This window comes from Plectropomus leopardus, chromosome 4, assembly GCF_026936395.1.
Source record: "Plectropomus leopardus strain MGB_pleo_1.0 chromosome 4, ASM2693639v1, whole genome shotgun sequence".
Taxonomy (NCBI): Eukaryota; Metazoa; Chordata; class Actinopteri; order Perciformes; family Serranidae; genus Plectropomus; species Plectropomus leopardus.
The window spans coordinates 30,270,498-30,289,493 of record NC_142179.1 but is presented as its reverse complement, the minus strand read 5'-3'; the positions used below and the strand labels follow the sequence as shown (position 1 = coordinate 30,289,493).

General features: G+C 38.9%; 1 protein-coding gene across 1 annotated transcript; it reads left to right on the top strand.

Annotated features, from left to right (window-relative positions):
* The first annotated feature begins 288 nt into the window (after window positions 1–288).
* On the top strand, window positions 289–15,177 carry LOC121944798 (transmembrane protein 150A-like). The gene is made up of 8 exons (XM_042488703.2): window positions 289–404; window positions 6,068–6,342; window positions 6,712–6,759; window positions 6,881–6,967; window positions 7,530–7,597; window positions 9,699–9,826; window positions 9,934–10,111; window positions 12,234–15,177. Exons 2-8 carry the CDS (start codon window positions 6,278–6,280, stop codon window positions 12,533–12,535), a joined length of 876 nt encoding a protein of 291 aa, XP_042344637.1. The 5' UTR covers window positions 289–404; window positions 6,068–6,277; the 3' UTR covers window positions 12,536–15,177.
* The last annotated feature ends 3,819 nt before the right edge of the window (window positions 15,178–18,996 follow it).

Below are 18,996 nucleotides of genomic sequence, written 5' to 3'. Positions count from 1 at the left end.
GATGACGTGTGAGATTTGTTTAATTTGGCACTGAAGGCGCAAGTGTATCTTTTATTACCTGGGGTGACTCAGGTGATGGGTATCCTTACAAAGTAGCCTGTCTACTGTTTTATTTGTGTGATTCAGTGTTTTAGCTGCACTGTAAAGCATCTTTTATATTTTTACCCTTTCTTAAATAATGAAGATTTAAGCCTTTGTCTCTAAAATAAACCAAAAAATATATTGTTTTGTAGGCCTGATTAATCATTTCCTGGAAGAGTATTTTTACAGTGAAATAACCATGTCTTATATTGAAAAGCACTACCGGAAGTTATTGATGCGGCTAGCCTCGTCTGCTAAGAAAACGCTGTTTTTAAAGGGAAACCAAGGTTGTTGAGGTCTGTGGTGGGCATAGCAGGTTGAAGGTAGGTGTAGACTCTTTTTCGTGTACTGACTGTTTCATTAGCGTCGGTGTTCCTGTCTTTTCGCCGCATTTTGATTAGCAGCCCATCGCTTTGGTTAGCGGAAATCAAGACGCAGGCAAGTGTCAAGTCAAGACAACTGGTAAAGTGCAAGCTAACTAGCTAGCTAGGTTGAAGCTAACACGGCTAACGGTACCGTTCCCCGGTTCACGAGAGCAGGCTGCCGGACTCCGGGATGCTGCTCCGTTTGTTTGGTTGTGGTCGTCGACTGTGCACAAATGAACAAATATAATTCGATGTTTATTTACGGACATTGTCACAGTTTCTTCGAGTCTTACAAGTACAGTGGCGAATATTTCCTTTGAATGGCTGCGGGGGTTGGGGGTATCATTATGGCCCCCCGTACACACATCACACAGACAGCGATCTATGATTAGTTTCTCTTGTTTTAGCCGCTCCTGAGATACTTGTTAAATATATTTTAAATAAATGTAGTAATTGGTAACATAATACTGGAATACCATCTTACATCTGCTACCTGTTTGTTAACTTTAACAATTTCTTCATTGTGTAATCTACTGTCCTTTATAAAATGCTTTGATAAGCTAACATTTGTTTGTTTATATGGAGTTGTCACTAGGTGCATTTTCATCCACCACATTTTTATGCCCATTTTGAATTATGCATAGAAAACCTGAGTTAAAACACCCCCCTCCAAAAAAAAAAAAAATCTTTGTCACAAAAAATTACACTTGAGAAAGGATGGAAAAACTGGTGAACTGATTTAAGATAAATGTGACTAAATTCAGTAGAAACAGATCCTGTGAATAAATGATCACATACAGTTATCACATGTTGTCATTGTGTAGGCCACTGCAAGCTCTTTTTTGTTGCCTCTGTATTGCTTTTAACAGGTTTATATGGGTGTTAACAAAACTCTTCAAAGATTACATAGCTGTATTGTTTGTTGTGCAAAACTCTTTATTTCAATTGTTCAGTGTGTTCTCCATTAGTATCATTGAGACCTGGATACAGCATTCCTGGCAGGTTCACGTTCATTCCTATGAAATCTGCTCAGTGGCACATGAAGCCAAAAAGCTGTTCAGATTATACTGAATGAAATTACCCAGATGGTTAGTGCTGGCCCCGCATCATTTAGCCCATAGAGCAGGCGCTCAAGAGGCTTTCCGCAGGCGAGCCGGCTCCTAGCAGTTAAGCGTTCCGCTAACTAGAATGGGGATAAAATGATTTAATCTAGGGGCTCCTTTAGACTTTAGAAATGTTATTGGACATTATGTGTCAAATTCTGATGGATAAGTCATTTCATGGGGGTTGTAACGCTCCAAAAACAAATAAAAGTATCCAGTGATTTATAGATGCCTCTTTGACAATGTAAGCCAATGAGGAAAGTATTTATGGGCCCAGTGACATCACTTAACAAGCTGAAATTACATTGGGTGGTCACTACTAAAATTGTGAATTGACTTTAATCATTTTTCATCTTTTTCGGTTTGACAGGGGCTCCTTCAATTATATAAATCTCCTTTCCTCATAATCAGAAATTGTGATAAGCATACAGGTCCAGTCTTACCTGAGCATTGTCATCGCTAGTATAGAAATGCATTAATGCAAAACTATACATCAGATCCCACATTTTTATAAGATTTTAAAGCGATTATATATAGAATTTGAAAAAATTGTTGTGTCAACACAGCATTTCACAACCCTCTCGTTTTCTTGCTGTGGGTCAACATTGTAAGGTGATTGGCTGTTCTTATGGGTGCCCTGAAGACTGCATGTTTTTATAGTTGCTGTTGTCTTCTCCTGACTGTGATTTGTAAGCTTCACTATCTGGTGTGAACACCATAAAACGACTTACAGTGAGTATTCCAGCCTTTGCTCAGTGTGCCATATTTGACAGCACTTCAAAAGCCTTTGCAAGCACTCTACCCCTGAATGTATGTATTCAGAGAAGGGAACAACTACCATGCACACCAAATCATATGAGGAACCAACTACACTTCAACGCTGAGTGTGGGAGAGAGCATGGATGTATGAAACAATGCTGCGTGTGAATATGTCCATATGCAAATCTAGTCTTAGTGTCTGCTTATGGAAATGACCTGAGAAAGAGAACATTTAAAGATAAAAAAAGGAAACACAGCTCACAGGACAAAATGTACCAGTAATAAAATATTTTTGACTTGAGCAGATTGTGGTGTGTGAACCTGTCCAAAATTGGCAAATTGTAAAAAGATAGATCAATAAAATTGGTATATTTTCAAGTAAACTCAGCAGTGAACCAAGAACAAGATAAATTTGAATACCCACCAGCTGCTGGACAGTTTTTTTTTTTGTTTAAGGTAAAAGTTAGCTGTTTCATCTTGGCTGAAGGTTTTATTTTATAAAGAAACCCCTGGTTACTAGAGCAACCTGTAAAGACCCTGTCAAACATATTTACCTACAAAGTGGGTTGAGAAGACAATAAATGATCGACAGATGTGTTTTGGCTTGCAGCGTACTCCAAACAAAAGTGATTAACAAAAGCTGTTGAACTGCTGTCAAATGTGGTGTTGTGAGCAAATGTCCGAATACTCACTGTGACTCAAGGTCTGTTTGTTTAATGATGTCCATGCAGATGGTAGAGCTTGTGTAGCAGATGGGGGTCGTCATTGGGGCGGGGTGAGTGGGGATGTCAGCGTTCTGTCTGCAAACCCTTTACCCTTATATTTAACCACAACAAATTCTTCTCTTAAAAACCAGCATTAACACCTGGTGACTTCTGACAAAACAATCACCTCTCATGGTGCAGTTGGTGGAAATGGAAATGAATAAATTATGTGGTTTGACACTAGTTCATTTTAAAGTGTGATGTGAGAGCATAAAAGCTTAAAAATGTCGACAAGGCTACTTTGCTTTAGTTGCAAGCCCATGAAAAATGCCAAACTGGGAGGTTGCACTGTACATAATGGGAGAGTCAGTTACTTGATCATTTTCCAGCGCCTGTAGCTGTACTCCTTACTTTGTGTTTGCAGTATCTCTGTATGAACACAGTCTGCAGGTCCGCAACTATTAATCCACCATGTTATTTTCTGCATTCCGAATTAACTGATAACTCGTTGGGTCGATAAAATATCAGGAAAAATGGGGAAAAATGTCCCGTCACAAATTCCCGTAACATAAGGTGATGTCATCAAATGTGGTTTTTTTTTGTTTTTGTCTGACCAGCAATTCAAAACCCAAAGATAATCAGTTTGCCATCATAGAAGACTATGGAAACAAGAAAATACACGTTTGAAAAGCTGGATCCACACACATTCTGCTTTGTTTTTTAAGTGCCTCAAAACAAAGAATAAATCATCAAAAAGTTAGGCATTAAATTGAATCAACCAATCAATGGACCAATTGTTGCAGCTCTAGCAGTCTAAAATCTAAATGAACTCTGATATGGAGTTGAAACATGATGCAATAGAGTAAAAAATGGGAAACGGCCACTTAGATGAAAGGCCACTTTATTTAGCCTTGGTTTTCCTGTGTCTACATACAAATAGAAACCTTCAAACTTTCAGAAAGATTAGGAATTTTATGGGGTCACAAGCTAGCTCATTGTCAGTAAGTGACTGGTTACCATTATCAATGGAAAAAACAGATTTTAGACTTTAGACTATCTTTAACAGCAGGGAATACATCTGAAACTAAGTGATGGAAAATGTTTTATAAAAGGCAAAAGAGCAAAGGTCAATGTTGCAGAAGTCTTTAAATGGCTGTGAAACCAATAATTACATAAGACAGTTGTTATAAATTACAGCTAACATTAAATAACCTTAACTCTGCCTTATGTGAGTTGAACCTTTCTTTGAAAACAAGAGCTCTTTTTCATTTGGATTAGCTCTAAAAGAGTTGATCTTGTTCACTGTGTATTCCCTCAGAGCAAAGGACACACTTGTGACTGTACACTGTGTAAAATGATATGTGTTGTCCCACACATTTCCACCACCACAGAGCTGACCTTGGCTGAGTCCTCATTCTCACAAGGGTACACCTTGCCCCGATAGTACCTTTCACAGCTTCATGTTGCTGTTGATTTGTCTCCAAGAGGTGCTAGTCTTTCTGTCTCACACAAACTGTCATTTACAGAAGAGTCACCATAAAATAGAGTAGAAAAAAACAAATCCATTGCACATTTGAGGACCATTTTGTTATCCTTTTAAACCATTTACAATAAACACCATCTGTTTTTAGCCATACAAAATTAAAGAGCAAGAGTTTCTCTTCATAAAAACAATTTTACATTCTTGTTTAACAATGACAGGGAGGGCATTACCTAAGAAGACGCTAAGATTCTGGTTTACCAAAATAATAGACCTTATCCACTAATACCTGCCAAACCCTGGAAGACTTTGAAAAGACTTAAAAGAAAAAAATCTGATACACTCCCACATCTAAAGACATTGTGAGTTTTTTGACCGGAGTATAAGATTTTATATGACTGAAGATGTCTTACAGAACAAGACCACAACTTGACTTGTTTAGAGATTACCTCCCATCCTACTCGTGATTGAAAATATTATACCAAACTCCCTAAAATTTCTTTTGCGTCCAGTCCACAAAAATCACAATTCTAGAAACAGAAAATACAAGCTGTCACTTGTCAACAACATCAACAAACTATTTGTGTACAAACTTTACATTTTGTATTTTGTCTTTTTAACTCCCTACCAGCCCCTGTTGGTTATCTGTGCCAATTTATCAGGAAGAGACTATTGGAATATGATGCTTTAAAAATATATTTTTTTTTAGAAAAATTAGTGCTGGTTGGTGGATCAGATACACTGTAAATTAAACATCATCCACAGGTTTGTCCTTCTCCACAGTATGAGCGAACTAAGACTTCCTGTTCATATTCTTGCACGTCCCCAGTGTCCCCTCATTATGTATAAGCCAAGACTAAAACTAAGGATAACATTAAACTTGTTTGATTTTATTGAAACGTAAAGACGAGAAAAAGACTGATTAAAATGGCTTGGACAGTGTTTTGTGACCACCTCACACCAAACAACACCAAACTCTTATGATTTTATTCTGACATTAGAAATCTGTCTGCAACAATGAAATACCTTGACAATTGGTTTGGTGTATGGCCCCCAAAAGTTTAGTTGGCACCAGTTCAACAGTTTGCAGTCTTTTACTAGATACATTTTCAAATGGTACTACAAGCTGATGAGAAGTAATTCAGTGATGTGAATTTTTCTGAAGTGTTTTTAGAAGTACATCATACAGACCGCAACTAGTTACTTCCTGTCACACAGTCACAGAGGGTACGTGCACGTCAGCATGTCTATTAAGTCGTCATTGCTATGCCTCATATACAGAATGCGTGGTGCAGTTTCTCATCGTTGTTTCTTGGTTCTTCTTCTTTCCACTTAACTTTGTATGTCAAGGCAATACGGCTGCAGCGTTGCATTTTGAATGATATACAACTGGCATTAAGTGCAAATTACTAAGTAGAAAAGACAATTAAGCACACTGAAGGCAAATGGTTACTTAAAACTCTTAAGAAGTAACTTTTTGAGTATAATTGACAACACAGATTTGTTATTAAAGTAGTTTGACTGAATGTGTATTTTTCATGTATTTTAGTCAAACTTCCCATCTCTTCTTTTCAGGTTGCTGCTGGCTGCAGGGCCCTGTGGAGCAGAAGAGCTGTGCCATTCCCCCTTTTTTCCTCTCATGTCCCCCCCTGTGTGTTTCCCTGTGTGTTAGTGACCCCGTACCCCCACCCACCCCCACCTGATCCCTCCTGTCGTGTCGCCACTCCAGCCCGAAGCCCCCCTCTCACCCCATGCTTGGGACAAAGCCAGCTCACTGCCAGCCCAATGACTGCCTGGATCGTCCTGCCTGTCAGCCTGTCTGCCTTCTCCATCACAGGAATATGGATTGTGTGAGTTGCTGAAACACTTGACTGTGTCACGTCTCATTGATGTGTTCTGGTCTGCAAATGGGAAAAAAATGGGTACGGATTTATAGGGTCATGTAAATGGGCATTTAAAGTTATTTACGTGATCAAAAATGTAAGAAATTGCAAACAGGAATATGTGGATGTGCAAATATGACACTGAAATATCCATACTGTTACTTATTAATATATTATTCAGAGTATATTCCCAGACTCCCGTGAGTATCCTTTCCTGTTGAATGACCCCTTTTCTCAAGCCCAGTATAATCTTCTTTCTTGCTAACGGTTCAGTTTGAGTCATCAGGGATTAGAGCACTGGGCCTGACATTTACCACTTCTTTCTTTTATTTACAGGTATGCCATGGCTGTGATGAATCACCACGTTTGTCCTGTGGAGAACTGGTGAGTGATTTTTCTCTTTTGTTCCAAGGAAATGGGCATGTTTGACTTTTTGTTTTTTAACCAGTCACATTCCACAGCCACCAGTAGCAGGTGAACTGAATTCATTGTGTCACTCCTCTAGGTCTTACAATGTAACGTGCACAGAAGAGCTGCCCCGACCAGGCTTTCCCAAGACATGCTGCACCATCCAGGACATCCCCCTCATCAGGTCTACTGTTGCACCTCTCCTCTCTTTGTGTCTGCAGAATACAAAAGCAATTTTATGGCAGCAAAGGCCCTGAGGCATGAATTAGTACCTTGTTGTGTTGTGGCTCTGTGACAGTCATTAACCCATGCTTTGCATAAACTGTATTAGTTTAATCTGCAAATAAGCCTCTAACCATGGGCTGGTACAAAAGCACTCTTGTTAAAAGGCATCATGAGACTAGCAGGCTTTTTATCAGTATGTGTGTAGAGGAAAGGCCTCATCTAAATTTCAGATGTACATCTAGATATATCAGAGCGACTGGTTGTACATTATTTTATATTAGGAAGTGTAGTGTCTTGGTAGCAATACTGAGGGATGGTAATGAGACTGTAGCCTTGCATAGAGTGTATATACATACATACATACATACATACATACATACATATACATATATATATATGTATATGTGTGTGTGTGTGTGTGTGTGTGTGTGTGTGTGTGTATACATACATATATATATGTATAGGTATAGTTATATTATAGACTTTTATACTGAGAGCTGTTTTGTCTCCATGTGCTTTAGTAAATGTGGCTCCTACCCTCCTGAAAGCTGCCTGTTCAGCTTGATCGGCAACGTTGGAGCCTTCATGGGTAAGGCCTCTCCTAACTGAATGTAAAACCATACACACGCACAGTTGTGCCATTTAAAGACACGTTGTGTGCCAGTGTCATTTTTAGTTGTACAACATTTTTAAAAAATATTGCCCATGATGTCACACATTGGTGCAATGTTCAGATGATGGACCCAACCAATAAAAAAAAAATGGCTATAGTCCACTTCCATCTTGTTGCTTTCATCAGCTCATTATGTAATGTTAGTAACATTAGGTCATGAAGACAAGGAAATTCGTGACAACAGTTTTGTCCAGACTGGGCATACTGGTCAATGGTAGGAAAAATCACTTTTATTTGTTTTGTATGGATTACATCTGACATGACTTTCAATTTTCTGATGATACCAGCTGCCTGCAGGTTCATCCAGCCCTTTTATTTAATCAAGTTCCTCTATTTCCAATTCAGGCATTATATGGATTCAGCACTTCCTGCCCTCCATCTATTTGATAATTTAGAGCTGAGTTAGATAAGAAGTTAAATCCACTCTGTATGGTAAATATGAAGTGACTGCCAGGACATGGTTAGCTTATCTTAGCATAAAGACTAGATACAGCTAGCCTGTTTCTGTTTGTCCTTCTGGTGCCTTTAAAGCTCATGTATAAATAAAAATGTGGTTTTATGGGAGTTATGTGCTGGACTATTTCTTTGCCGGGGGCAGTGACTTCCCAGAGACTTGACATCCATGAGGTTGCCAGGCAACCAGTGGAGACTCCAGTAAGTCTCAACTACCCATAAAACAACTTATTTAATATGTGCAAAAGCTAAAGAGTAAAAATGAGAAACAAGTTACATTGTGTCAATCTTCTCATTAACTCTTAGCAAAAAAAAAACAATATTTACCAAAATGTGGAAGTACCCCCACCCACACACACACCACCAGCTCAAACTTTGTGTTTATTTTTTAAGTATCAAATAAATTCTCCTTTATTTGTGCTATAATGACATATAAAAAGTCTTCCACAAATATAAACTGATGTACTAGAAGAAATTGACTATTAAATACTGATCATTCAATTGCTCATATGTAAATATGATGATTTACACTAAAACTGCTGCCATCTGCAACACCAGAGCAATGAATCAGTACAGTTGAGGTAAAATGTGTCTGATGGCCGTCTCATCGGTCCATTATGCGTGTTATATTAATCCTCCATGGTGCCCATAGATGTCAGCCACTAGCCTCCAAGAGATACAGAGGGGCTGGAAATAGCCTGTGCTCTCTAATCAATAATGAATGCGGCTTTCCTTCCACTTCCCCCCTCTGTCCTTTCCCCAGCATTCACCCTCCATGGCCTTCCTCCTTTCCTCCTCCTCCCCCTGTCTGGTGTCATCACCACTCAGCTCTGCCATAACACCCCCCCACTACCTTGAATTACATCTCTCCCACTGTTTACACTATCGATGAGTGTCTCCTCACATGTATTTCCTTTTTTTTCCTGTCTTAGTTTTCATCCCATTTTTATTTATAAGTTTCATTTCTGTCTGTCATTCAGTCTTTTCTCAGCTTCCTTCTTTGTCTCTCACCAGTGTAAAAGCTGCCTTGATGCTGTGTTTCTGACCTTTGACTTCCTTACTGTTGATCTGTGTTTTATTGTTTTACTGCCTTTGGTGGTGGTGTTGTAACAGACAACAAACTGCAGGTTTATAGTTTTCAAACAGTGATGTTAAGCCTGCCAAGAAAAGTAGCCTTATGCAATCTGAGATGTCAATAACCTATAAAATACATCTGTACTGAGACAGCAGCAGAATGGTTGCAGTCATATGATTGTCCAGCAGCTGTAGGTTAAACCATAAACAAGCCAAAGTGTCATGTTTAAACAAGCGTTTTAGAAAAAGAAATGTGTATATAATACCTATTTTAAACTTCCGATTTCCCCCTGTCACTATGAAAAGAGAAAAAAATATTCTATTTTCTATTTCAATACTTAACTGAATTAACCAAACCATCATTTTTTTAAATTTCCACCGACGCACAGATTCATTATCACAAGGCTTTAAACAGTTGTATTGCACAATGTTTTTCCTACTATGTATCATGGATGCAGTGTAAATGTGTATCTTCTCTGGCGTCCTGTAGTGGTGATGGTGTGCCTTCTGCGCTACGCCCAGGTGATAGAACACAGTCACCGATGCTGGGTCAACACCAGCGCTCTGGTGTCCGGCTGCACCAACGCCGTGGGCCTGGTTATGGTGGGGAACTTCCAGGTAAATACAAACACACTGAATTCAACGTTTTGTGAGCTTTTGCTTCTGTTGTTTGGACCTCAGACGAGTTGAAACAACCCCACTGACTGTGTGGTTTTGTTTGTCAGGTTGATCACGCCAAATCTCTACACTATGTGGGTGCCGGTGTGGCATTTCCAGCAGGGCTGCTGTTTGTGTGCCTGCAATGTGTGCTCACCTACCGAGTGGCTGTGACCGCCCTCGACTACTGGATGGCCCATTTCAGAGTGGCTCTGGCACTGGGAGCCATGGTCTCCCTCGTCCTTAGTATCCTTTACAAACCAGTCGGACATTCCACTTGTTGTGCACATAGGATAGATGCCATATTTAAACACAATTTATGTTTCTGTATATGTATTTTGACTTCTTTTAAGTACATCAAAACGTTTGATCGCCTCTCACTAATTGGCCTTTTTCACAGGACACATTTTGATTCGTCAGCAACCCTTTTTTTTTTTTCTCTCATTCTGTGCCTCCTCTCTAAATCTGAAGTTTTGCACGGGTCCATGAACGCAGCGCAGACTGAACTTTTCATGAGTTCTTTTTTTCCGTAACAGCAGTTTTTGGAGTTTGAGTTGCAGGGATGGATAATTCAGCTGTAAGATCAAAGCTGATTAGACTGATGGCTGAGAAGAGCAGCTGTTGAAGAGGCAAGGGTAAGCAAACTTTTAGACCCAGTACAATAAACTGTTAAGTTCCGTCTGTGTCCAGAGTGTGCCCTGTACTCTGAGAGTGTGGTGCAATAAATGATTGATCAGTAAATATAGTATAATCACACAGCATTTCTAAATAACAGTCCACCTCCAAAACTAGATAATCAGTAGATGTTAAACTCTGATTAAAGAGAATTTTCCTTTATATCAAAGTATATGTTGTAGTTCAAAATGGGTTGCGTAGATCTGATTTGCTTGACCCTGTGTGGGTTTATTAGTTTACCTCTTCTTGGTCCCACCTTGCCATCCTTAGATCAGTGCAGTCACTCACAGTCTAATCAGGCAGTAGAATTCAGATAAAACTTAGAAGATTTCAATAAAGACTCAGCTGTTAAGTCTACTCTGCCTCCAGAGGACCGGCCACTCTCAGAGTTCATACCAGGACAAAATCAACAATCTTACAGAGTGGTGCACAGAGAATAACCTACTGCTCAATGTCAGTAAAACTAAGGAGCTGACTGATGATTTTAGAAAGAAGGAGGCAAAGACACACACCCCTGTCTACATCAGTGGAGCTGAGGTGGAGCAGGGGAACAGCTATAGGTTACTTGGAATAACGATCACTGAGAACCTATCTTGGTCATCACACATCACCACCCAGGTTAAAAAAGCACAGAAAAGGCTCTACTTCCTACGGAAATTCCAGAGCAAGATCCTGGTAAACTTCTACAGAGGAGCGATAGAAAGCACACTGACTGGAAACATCATAAACTGGCATGCTTCGTGCACGGCCCAGGACAGGAAGGCTCTACAGCGGGTGATTAAAACTGCCCAGAACATCACTGGTTCCCATCTACAGAGCATCAGTGACCTCGGTGAGGTGAGGTGTCTGCACAGAGCCCAAAGGACACTGAAAGACAGCAGCCACAGTCTGTTCACCCTGCTGCCATCTGGAAAAAGATACAGAAGTATCCGCTGCAGAGCCACCAGACTGCAGAGCAGCTTCTTTCTCCAGACTGAGGCTGAAAAGATGTAGAAGGATTTAGGGTCAACTTTAATTTAATTTCTTCTTAAACCACGTTTAAGAAAAATGGCAAAATTAATCTACTTGGTAACTTACATTTTCTTCCCCTTTACACACCATCAGCCTTGAGACACTCCTGCACAGATTAAGATGTTTGTCAAATTTTATAAGGCCACAATAACATCTGTCTGGGCTCTTTTTAATCTTTTCTCCTGTCCCTTCTATTTAACAATGGCGATGCTAATGGCTTCGCTCTCTATTGTAACCTCTCTTCTCTGCCCGCCTCTCGGTTACATCCAGGGTGACTGTTTGTCCCCCATCACTAGTAATAGTCCCCCTTTATTCCTGTGACAGCAATAAGAACCATTCAGGTTCTTAAAATTATCTGATAAACAATAAATATCTATCCTAGGTTAATAATCTGCATTCACTAACTGGTATCCTATTTTTAAACCCTGTGTTAACCCTCTGTTTAATGGAGCCGCAAAGCCAATGTCAGTTTCACCCTAATCATATAATGAATTCACATCTACCCTCCTGAGGTTAAGCTGCTTGACATATGTCTCATCTCATTATATCATGGATTTGGCTCAGGCTCATGACATTTCATTCTCTTTTTCCTGTGCCACTGTGGATCCAGTGAAGTAGGAAAAGGAGTTGTACTTCTGTTGTAACAGAGATATTTGTCCTCCTTAACTCGCCCTCCTCCAAGGCGGCATCTTTTTCATCCATGAGAGTTTCGTCCTGCAGCACGCTGCTGCCATCTGCGAGTGGGTCTTCACCGTGGACATCTTGGTCTTCTACGGCACCTTCACCTACGAGTTTGGCACTGTCACCAGCGAGACCATGATGGCAGGCCTGCAGCAGAGCCATCACCACGGCTCAGGAGTTATCATAGGCCCCAGGGCCCGGGGCTCGACAATGAGCGGGGCAACCAAGGGCCTCAAGTCCCCCGGAGGAAGCAGCACATCCACACATCTCAACTGTACCCCGGAGAGCATAGCTATGTTGTAGCTCTGCATCGCTGCCCAAAGGTCTAACATGTCACTGCAGAGGTGCTAATGGGCTCCCACAGGAAGGCAAGATGACACAGGCAGTAGTGGAGGAAGAGGTCTGATATCTTTAAGTATTGAACCGACACCAGGTTATCCCATCTGTAATGCTGTACTATCTTATATTTTTCTCCAATTTTGGTGCAAGCTACTGCAGTCAGATGTCCTGTAGCGATGTTGAATGGAGGCTGAATGTGTGGAGCCAGTTCGAGTACTGGAGCCATGAATGTTTTCCAAGATTGCTGTTGATTTGGGCACTTGTTCACAGGACTCGGTTGTTTCCTAAACACTTAGTTCTTTTCTTTTTCTAATTGTGCACCACTTGTGTGCCCACAAAGCAGCCCCCCCACCCCACCCCACCCCCGGCCAAACATTCCTTCATGAACTACCCAACACTTTGTGTGGCCCTCCTGTTTTGGCCTTTTGCTTGTCTCTGCACGGCACACTTTTTGAATGAGAGAATAACAATTTATGTTTGAATTTTGAATTTGCATAGTAAGTAGAAAATATTGAATGTTTGAGAAGTGAATAGTTATGTATGTTTTACAGGCTGTAAGCACATGGCCTTTTTAAAATCAATCAAGCATAAATTATCCGTCAAATGATCGGCAAAAATCATTTCACTAGGTGGTTATATTTGGTTGCACAGATGATTTTGACTGCAAATTTTGATGGTATTTTGAGTCATTTAACAAAATGTATATGTATATCTTGAGCCACTATCAGTCTTGAAATCATAGTCCATGTCATTGACATCTGAGTACAACCCGGCTGTGTAAAAACAACAATTTTGCTTTGTTGCAAATTGTTACACCTCAATCACTTTAACTGTGAATCTCTGAGGTTGTCATTCTGTTACTAGACCACACGTTGCATGATCTGATGATTTAATTGTAACATTTACATTTCATGCTACCTTTTTTTGGTATTTTATTAACTGTCATGTCCGGTGCAATAATTGCCATCAATCATTTGATAATTTATGCTCCACTGGAGCGAATAATGCCTTTTTCAGTATGTTGGGAGTTGTTTTTGTTTGTTTGTTGTTTTTTAAGTGACACCAAGACATTTGAAGTGGCCTACAGCTTACAGTAAAACAAGTGGAAGTGTGAGGGTAAAACTGTAGTCCGACTAACACATTTACAGAATTATTCTTGCTCACACACACTGATTTGATTCCAGGCTGGACCCTTGGAAGCCTTATTTGAGTTTTGAGGACAGGTTGAATATGAGGCAGTGTTGTAGAGAAAGTTTGTTCACAGACGTTAACTGAGAGTTGAATTCAATGTTTGTGCCATAAACCTCACAGAGTCACAATGGTGTCAGTACAGTGTTTCAAACAGACATTACTTTAAAAGTTGTAGACTGAAGGGAAAGTGTCATTTTTGTTTCCTGTTGCCAATTTCTTTTAGTTCAATTACAGTTGTGAGTTAGCTTAACACCAGACTGCCACAAACTACCACTGCTCAAACGAAAGCTGACTAATGCCACCCAGTACAGTTTAACACAGTTAGTTTTTGTTGAAGTGAGTGAGCTATTTCTCTGAGCCGTTTGAGAAGTATGTTTCATTACACACAGTATTCTGCCCTCTGCGTTAGTGCTGATACATTTTTAACTGTCTAACCACTGGATGCCAGCAATACACATTTTTTAATAAGGTCACATCACCTACCTCTTTTATCTTTTGTGGGTTTGATGTTCTGAGGCAAAAGCTAGAGTTCCACCATATTTTCCATCTCGCAATGGCTTGAGGTCAAAGTATTTAATATGATGGTGGCTCGGTAATCAACAGCTCGATTCCCAAAGTCCTAACAGCATTTGATAGGTCAGTGGATCTGCTGTTACACGAGCTGCTTAATCATGTGTCAGGTCAGTTTTCTTTACTTTCTGTGCAAATTATTTAACTTCCCATTCTTTCTGGGACTGCAGCAATCCTGTCTTGCTCTGCAAATCTTGCCAAAAAAGACTGGAGTTTTGATTGGTTTTTTTGTGTCAGCAGTAGGTGTATGAATTGGTATGAGTGCACTGTTTTAGCCTTATCCCTCGTACTGTGCCAGGGAAACATGTTCAGATTTTCTTTATCTTGTGTTCAGCTGTAGCCTATTTCACCAAACTATGACTAAGTCACACCATGTGACTACAAATGGCAGCTTGTATGAGCCCTCACATCAGGGTTGGATTTATTCTGTAACAGTGTCTGTTCCATGATACCATTTTCACAGGCCAAAATTTAAAGGTGGATTTTACAGTTGTGTTTTTTTCCTGTCAAAATGTACACTCCAGCAAGCTGTCATATGGTTTCTTTATTGGTGGGAAAACTTATATTACAAAAGGCTGCCTGACCTGTACATGTCTTGAACTGTTACAACAGCAACCCAGAAACAACGTCTATAATAATGTATTGGTCATATTTCCTTGTTTTGAAAAATAATGTCAAAGAATGGAAACGGAGTCTTGAGAAATCCCCAAAAACAAGTTTAAAAACACAGATTATTTTGTTTCCTTTTATAAATTCTGTAAATATGTATGATTTGTCTATCATTTAGGTATTTTCTTTTGACAGAGATTTATATTCAAATATGAAATAAAAATGATAAATTATTAGATGTCTGTTTTGGTTGTTCTTGGAGCAGAAAATTATATTTGTGTCCCTGTTGAAAAGAAAATTGTCAGTAAGTTGCTTCTTAATACAGAGCACTATTTCATCACACTCAGACAGTACAGTGTACAATGGCATTAATACCATGCACAAACTACGGTAAATTGTCTTTGGGTGGTTCTTTTTCTATGAAAAGGTCTGTTTTATTTGAAACTGTACTGCTCATTTTAATTTCAGCCCTTTGACATGTCAAAGTTTTATGTTTTTCGACATACTCTGCTGTGACATTGTTGGTCATTTTTACGACATGCTAAATTAAGATGTTTTTGGTCTTTTGACATGCTATACATTGTCATTTCTGGCCCTTTTTTCACCATGCCATACAATACTCCGTCTCTACGACCTAAACATAGCTGTTTTCAGTCAAAATTTGACTTATTTCACCATACTATACTAAGCATTTTTTTCAGTTTTTTTCAACAGGCTATACTTTGACGTTTTTGGCCCTTTTTTTCATCCAGCTATGCTATAATGCATCTCTACGCGCAATAATTTGTGGTTTAAAGACATTTTTTGGACACGTCAAAATTTGAGATTTTTCACCATGCTATCCTATACGGTTTTCAGCCATTTTTTCGACAAGCTATATTATGAAACTTTTGTACCTTTTTGGCAGGATATAAGTATATATAAGTTGTTTGATGCAGTTTTGAGCTGTTTTTGGGACATGTCAAATTTTGACATTTTTGCCTTACTATAGTCTTGGATTTTTGGTCATTTTTTCGAAGTGACAAATTATGGTGTTTTCAACCTTTTTTGCAACTTCCTATGCTATGGCGTGTCTTAGCAGGCTTTAATAAGCTGTTTCCAGCTATTTTGAGCTGTTTTTGGGACATGTCAAATTTTGACATTTTTTCCTTACTATAGTCTTGGATTTTTGGTCATTTTTTCGACGTGCCAAATTATGGTATTTTCGACCTTTTTTGCAACTTCCTATGCTATGGCGTGTCTTGGCAGGATATTATAAGTTGTTTGATGCAGTTTTGAGCTGTCTTTGGGACATGTCAAATTTTGACCTTTTTGCCTTACTATAGTCTTGGATTTTTGGTCATTTTTTCAACGTGCCAAATTATGGTGTTTTCAACCTTTTTTGCAACTTCCTATGCTATGGTGTGTCTTGGCAGGATATTCTAAGTTGTTTGATGCAGTTTTGAGCTGTTTTTGGGACATGTCAAATTTTGACATTTTTGCCTTACTATAGTCTTGGATTTTTGGTCACTTTTTCGACGTGCCAAATTATGGTGTTTTTGTCTATTTTTGCAACTTTCGATGCTATGGCGTGTCTTAGCAGGCTTTAATGAGCTGTCTCCAGCTGTTTTGAGCTGTTTTTGGGACATGTCAAATTTTGACATTTTTGCCTTACTATAGTCTTGGATTTTTGGTCATTTTTTCAACGTGCCAAATTATGGTGTTTTCAACCTTTTTTGCAACTTCCTATGCTATCGTGTGTCTTAGCAGGCTTTAATAAGCTGTTTCAGGCTATTTTGAGCTGTTTTTGGGACATGTCAAATTTTGACATTTTTGCCTTACTATAGTCTTGGATTTTTGGTCATTTTTTCAACGTGCCAAATTATGGTGTTTTCGGCCTTTTTTGCAACTTCCTATGCTATGGCGTGTCTTGGCAGGAATTTATAAGATGTTTGATGCAGTTTTGAGCTGTTTTTGGGACATGTCAAATTTTGACATTTTTGCCTAACTATAGTCTTGGATTTTTGGTCATTTTTTCAACAGGCCAAATTATGGTGTTTTTGTGTATTGTTGCAACTTTCTATGCTATGGCGTGTCTTGGCAGGATATTATAAGTTCTTTGATGTAGTTTTGAGCTGTTTTTGGGACATGTCAAATTTTGACATTTTTGCCTTACTATAGTCTTGGATTTTTGGTCATTTTTTCAACGTGCCAAATTATGGTGTTTTCAACCTTTTTTGCAACTTCCTATGCTATGGCGTGTCTTGGCAGGATATTGTAAGTTGTTTGATGCAGTTTTGAGCTGTTTTTGGGACATGTCAAATTTTAAAGTTTTTGCCTTGGATTTTTGGTCATTTTTTCAACGTGCCAAATTATGGTGTTTTCGACCTTTTTTGCAACTTCCTATACTATGGTGTGTCTTAGCAGGCTTTAATAAACTGTTTCCAGCTATTTTGAGCTGTTTTTGGGACATGTCAAATTTTGACATTTTTGCCTTACTATAGTCTTGGATTTTTGGTCATTTTTTCGACGTGCCAAATTATGGTGTTTTTGTCTATTTTTGCAACTTTCTATGCTATGGTGTGTCTTAGCAGGCTTTAATAAGCTGTTTCCAGCTATTTTGAGCTGTTTTTGGGACATGTCAAATTTTGACATTTTTGCCTTACTATAGTCTTGGATTTTTGGTCATTTTTTCAACGTGCCAAATTATGGTGTTTTCGACCTTTTTTGCAACTTCCTATGCTATCGTGTGTCTTAGCAGGCTTTAATAAGCTGTTTCCAGCTATTTTGAGCTGTTTTTGGGACTTGTCAAATTTTGACATTTTTGCCTTACTATAGTCTTGGATTTTTGGTCATTTTTTCAACGTGCCAAATTATGGTGTTTTCAACCTTTTTTGCAACTTCCTATGCTATGGCGTGTCTTGGCAGGATATTGTAAGTTGTTTGATGCAGTTTTGAGCTGTTTTTGGGACATGTCAAATTTTGACATTTTTGCCTTACTATAGTCTTGGATTTTTGGTCACTTTTTCGACGTGACAAATTATGGTGTTTTTGTCTATTTTTGCAACTTTCTATGCTATGGTGTGTCTTAGCAGGCTTTAATAAGCTGTTTCCAGCTATTTTGAGCTGTTTTTGGGACATGTCAAATTTTGACCTTTTTGCCTTACTATAGTCTTGGATTTTTGGTCATTTTTTCAACGTGCCAAATGATGGTGTTTTCGACTTTTTTTGCAACTTCCTATGCTATGGCGTGTCTTGGCAGGATATTATAAGTTGTTTGATGCAGTTTTGAGCTGTTTTTGGGACATGTCAAATTTTGACATTTTTGCCTTACTATAGTCTTGGATTTTTGGTCATTTTTTCAACGTGCCAAATTATGGTGTTTTCGACCTTTTTTGCAACTTCCTATGCTATCGTGTGTCTTAGCAGGCTTTAATAAGCTGTTTCCAGCTATTTTGAGCTGTTTTTGGGACATGTCAAATTTTGACATTTTTGCCTTACTATAGTCTTGGATTTTTGGTCATTTTTTCAACGTGCCAAATTATGGTGTTTTCGACCTTTTTTGCAACTTCCTATGCTATGGCGTGTCTTGGCAGGATATTATGATTTGTTTGATGCAGTTTTGAGCTGTTTTTGGGACATGTCAAATTTTGACATTTTTGCCTTACTATAGTCTTGGATTTTTGGTCATTTTTTCGACGTGCCAAATTATGGTGTTTTTGTCTATTTTTGCAACTTTCTATGCTATGGTGTGTCTTAGCAGGCTTTAATAAGCTGTTTCCAGCTATTTTGAGCTGTTTTTGGGACATGTCAAATTTTGACATTTTTGCCTTACTATAGTCTTGGATTTTTGGTCATTTTTTCAACGTGCCAAATTATGGTGTTTTCGACCTTTTTTGCAACTTCCTTTGCTATGGCGTGTCTTAGCAGGATATTGTAAGTTGTTTGATGCAGTTTTGAGCTGTTTTTGGGACTTGTCAAATTTTGACATTTTTGCCTGACTATAGTCTTGGATTTTTTTCGGACTTTTTCAACGTGCCAAATTATGATGTTTTTGTCTATTTTTGCAACTTTCT